This window comes from Schistocerca cancellata, chromosome 7 (assembly GCF_023864275.1).
Source record: "Schistocerca cancellata isolate TAMUIC-IGC-003103 chromosome 7, iqSchCanc2.1, whole genome shotgun sequence".
NCBI classification, from domain to species: domain Eukaryota; kingdom Metazoa; phylum Arthropoda; class Insecta; order Orthoptera; family Acrididae; genus Schistocerca; species Schistocerca cancellata.
In genome coordinates this window covers 487,474,009-487,478,833 of record NC_064632.1, presented here as the reverse complement: position 1 = coordinate 487,478,833, position 4,825 = coordinate 487,474,009, and the positions used below count along the sequence as shown (strand labels likewise).

At 40.1% G+C, this 4,825-nt stretch overlaps 1 protein-coding gene across 1 annotated transcript; it reads left to right on the top strand.

Moving 5' to 3' along the window:
• The first annotated feature begins 1,708 nt into the window (after nt 1-1,708).
• On the top strand, nt 1,709-3,538 carry LOC126092403 (KRR1 small subunit processome component homolog). Its single transcript, XM_049907976.1, has one exon. It carries the CDS (start codon nt 2,265-2,267, stop codon nt 3,309-3,311), a length of 1,047 nt encoding a protein of 348 aa, XP_049763933.1. The 5' UTR covers nt 1,709-2,264; the 3' UTR covers nt 3,312-3,538.
• Nucleotides 3,539-4,825: the final 1,287 nt, after the last annotated feature.

Genomic DNA, 4,825 nt, shown 5'->3' with positions numbered 1-4,825 from the left:
AGATTGATGCTAGGATGATAACGAGAGTGAAGGATGTCTTGCATGAATAACTCCCATCTGCATAGTTCGGAGAAGCTGGTGGTGGAGGGAAGGATACAGATGGCCCAGGTGGCGAAGTAATCATTAAAACTGAGCATGTTATACTCAGCTGCATGTTGTGCCACCAGGTGGTCAACTTTGTTCTTGCAACAGATAGATAGTGGCCATTCATCCTGGTGGGCAACTGGTAGGTAGTTGTACCAACATAAAAAGCTGTGCAGAGTTAGCATATGACATGGCTGCTTTCACAGGTGTCCTGGCCTCTGGCTGGATAAGCCTATGACAGCAATGAAGTAGGAAGGGCTGGGTGGGTGGTTTGTGCATGTCTTGCACAGAGATGTGATCTGTGTGCAAAGGGCTGGGTGGGAGAGAGCCATAAAGATGGACTATGATGATGTGTAAGTTGGCTAGGCAATGGAACACCACTTTATTAGAGGTGGGTAGGATCTCAGGTAGGGTGTCCTTCATTTCAGGACATGGTAATAGGTAATCAAAACCCCAATGAAGGATATAGTTCAGCTGTTCCAGTTCCTGAGTGATACTGGGTGATGAGTCCATCTCTGACGCTGAGTGGTCACCGTGATTGACTGCTATGCTGGAAGTCTGGGTTTGGTACCCAGCTGGGTTGGAGATTTTATTCGCTCTGGGACTGGGTGTTGGGTTGTTCTCATCATCATTTCATCATCATCGACACAGCACTAGGTGGCAGAACAATCCTGGTTGGTCTCCCGGCCAATAATGCCACATGATCTTTTTTCTTCTCTTTTTTATTGGGTGGTGAGAGAGACGTTTGTTTGTAACTGATTCTTGGAGATGGTGTGAGGATTGTGGGTGCATGAGGATTTGGTACTGGAAATCTGTTTGTAATGTAGGTTTTGGGGTAGTGTATTTCTGTAAAGTCCTTTGTGTGACCTGCAGCATACTGAGCAAGAGAGTTCACAACACTGAAGATACGCCATCCACAGTTGGCCACGCTGTAGGGGAGGAAATTTTTGGTGGTGAGGAGATGGCAGCTGTCTTTGTTCTGGCAATCTCTCCTGTTGGTTGTTCGTTGTGTGTTTATATTCGTGATTTTACTGTGTGCAACAAAAAATAAGAAGGAAATACCTCTCAAAAGTGATGTGTTTTCAATCAAACGATAGTAAAAGTCCAATTAGTGTGGGAAGTCTACTAACAAAGTTCCACGAACCGGGTTTAAATGACTCCAGGAATATACTCTAACCACCTGTCGCTACAATAGAGGAATACGGCGTCTAAATCGAACCATGCCAGTGTTGACACAGGCAGTTGCTTCGACGTCATCAGCTGCTTATTCAACCTGTACGCAAGGATGTAGGGCTGCTGCTTCAGAAAGTGTGGCTTCGTTTGCACGAGGAGAACGACAAAAAATAAATAAAGCGGTTTTGTTTCATATTTCGAAAGAGATTTGACATTTTGTACTGTGGAGAAAGAAGGTTTCATCAATCTTATAAAAGTTTTAGTGAAATAATGTATAACTACATTTAGGTTGCCTTAATTTTTTATTAATTCATAAACATAAGTTTTTGGCACTTGCATCGAAATTTTTTCAATTGTAGTTACTATCGATAATTAGTTGCGTAATATTCGATTATGCAGAATATCGATATTTATCTATCCATGTCCCATCCCTACTGCGAAGTGCCACCGGGAACTTCCCATTGTTAATGTGTTCTTCAGGCAACTGTAAGCAACGGATATTCATGAGACTTGGCTGCATTATAACAATTTACTAATTTGCTACCGGTTTCGGCCATTAACCATCATCTGGCACGAAAAATTGGCTACTGTTTCATGAGTGATAATACCGTTCCAAGCTTTCCTTACAGTACAGAGCAGGTGTGTAAGGAAATGTTCGATTACAGATAGTGTCACAACTTCTGTGCCCATAAATATTCGGAGTGTGAATACTGAAGAGTACGGGGTGCTGCTCAGAGTGACACTATTTGTTGCCAACATAGCTCCATAAATACCAACCTTTTAACGGATAGCGGGCGATGTTTGATCAGTCACATCTATGGTAGCAAGATCTTTGGAGTGTTTTGGTTTGTCGTGTGCGACTGTGCGGTATGTTGTGATGCGTATTTTCCTTGTGTATCATTGTTTAGAAAAGTAATGCATAAAGGTATTCGAAGCATCATGGTTGCTGCTTACTGAAGTACATTTAATTTCTCGTCTCATCTGTTGGGAGGAGAAGTTTAGTTACTATGGCTGGTGATGAAGATGAAGAGATGCCGATCCAGAAGGGACCGATTGACAACGCGTGGGCTATGAAGATACCATCGTTTAAGAAAGAAGACAACCCTCACCGATTGCTGGAAGAAAGTTCATTTGCTACGTTATTTCCGAAATACAGAGAACATTACTTAAGGGAATGTTGGCCACTTGTGCAGAAATCGTTGGACGAATATGGTATCAAGGCTGAACTTGACCTTATTGAGGGTAGTATGACAGTAAGAACAACTCGACATACTTGGGATCCATATATAATAATTAAAGCTAGAGATATGATAAAGTTGCTATCCCGCAGTGTACCATATGAGCAAGCAGTCCGTGTGCTTCAAGATGACATAGGTTCTGATATAATAAAAATTGGATCATTAGTAAGAAACAGAGAGAAATTCGTTAAAAGGCGGCAGAGGCTAATAGGTCCCGATGGGTGCACTCTGAAAGCTATTGAGCTACTAACTAACTGTTACGTTTTAGTTCAAGGGCAAACAGTTGCAGCCCTTGGACCTTATAAAGGACTTCAACAAGTTCGCAGGATTGCCGAAGATACGATGCGAAACATTCACCCTGTTTATAACATTAAAGCGCTCATGATAAAGCGTGAACTCGCAAAGGACCCCAAACTTAGAAATGAGAACTGGGAAAGGTTTCTTCCAAAATTCCATAGCAAGAATTTAAGCCACAGAAAGAAGCCAAAAATAAAGAAGACTAAGAAGGAATACACACCATTCCCACCTCCGCAGCCGGAGAGTAAAGTGGACAAATTATTAGCGTCAGGAGAATACTTTCTAAAAGAAGAACAACGTCGTGCCAAGAAACGCAAGGAAAAAGACGATAAGCAAGCAGAAGCTGCTAAACGACGCGAAGAAAAACGACAGAAAGTGTTTATTCCTCCTGCTGAACCTGAAAGGAAGGATGTGAAACCTCATACAAGTACTGATGTGGACATTAATGCTCTTAAAAAGAAAGTTAAGGAAGCACAGAAGAAAAACAAAAGTAAGCCACAGTTTGATATAAGACAGTAGTGCAGTGCACCTTAAAAGCTCCAGTCATTCAGTTCATTGTTCTGCAGTGACACCGAGTGACTTTTGTTATAAATTTATGAAGAACTATGTCATGGCAGATTTCACGCCGTAATTTATGTCATTTGTAGCGGTGTGTGACAAATGTACAAATTTTGTTCTGTTTGAAATGATTTTCTGATAAAGTGAAAAGGAAAATTTGCAATAAATCTGGATTTATGTTGGTAGCATACTGTTTGTTGTAGATGAAACATTTCCACATTTCTGTAAGTTTGTGTCACATTTGAACATAGAATTTTGCCATCACACCTGAAAGCAACAGTGCGGTACTCATCTCTCTTAGAAAAGGCTTAGGAGTGGTGTAGATTACAGATTTTTATTTGCTGGAGTACATAATGTGAGTTAATGAAGTGCTATACCATTATGGAGGCTGCTGTTTTGTCAACAGTGAGAGTGACTTGTGCTTTCCATAATGGTTTGCAGATAAGTGTCTGATAAATAGTGGAGCAAAACAATAACACATTGCTTCCTGAACACGACTTAGTCTGGCTGTGAGACTTAGAAATGGTCAGGGGGATAGTGCCCCCCCCCCCTTTTCCATTACCCTTTTTGAAATCTAGGTTGAAATTATATAATGATAGACAGGTTGATAATGTAGCTCAAGGTCTGTGTTAGATGGGTAGCTGACAATTTGGTTTTGAGTTGGTGAAGCCAAAGGATATGATTATGAAATAAAGATTGTGGCAACAGATTTATTTGTAGTGTAGCCCTATGTCTTACATTTGCACCATAATTACCGAATTTTTCATGACAAAAACTAGAAGTGCAATGTAAATTTAGGAATACTGTATTACATAACACGTACATCTGTGGTGAGTATTTCATTGCATATTGTGTAGCCTACATATAACCTTTATCAACTATGTACTATAAAAATGAAAGGGAGCAGCAACTATATAACTGTATGTTTATTCATCCTTAGACTACTGGGTGTAACAATATATGATATGTGAAAAATAATATATACATATATAAAACATTTACAAAGTGGGTTGGATTAGGTGACAATAGGGCAGGAAGTCAGCCATGGCCTTAACAAAGGAACCATTCCAGCAGTCACCTAATAACAACCTGGGAAGAACGAAATCAGGATGGCCAGAAAGGGAACGAATCTTGTTTCCGAAAGAAAGTTCAGTGCAGTTACACTGGCTTAGCCACCTTGCTTGGTAAATGATTTGGAAAGAAAACCACATGTACCTACTCTGCAAGATTAACAAGGAGTATAATCAATGAACTAGAACACAAACTTTGTTATATTACACTTCTTTAAAATGTAAGCAAGTGACAACATTATATAATACTGTGGAATAGTATAAACAAGTGAATACCTGCTTACACTATCCATCACAAATGTTCTTTTCATCAAATTCCCTTCTCTGATTTTGTATTTGTGTTCCATGTGAAACAGACAAAATAGGAAAATGACAGCAGAAACATTCTTGTGCAAAGACACACAG

Excerpts from the sequence above, each read along its gene's own strand:
- LOC126092403 (XM_049907976.1), top strand. The coding sequence starts at position 2,265 with ATGGCTGGTGATGAAGATGAAGAGATGCCGATCCAGAAGGGACCGATT.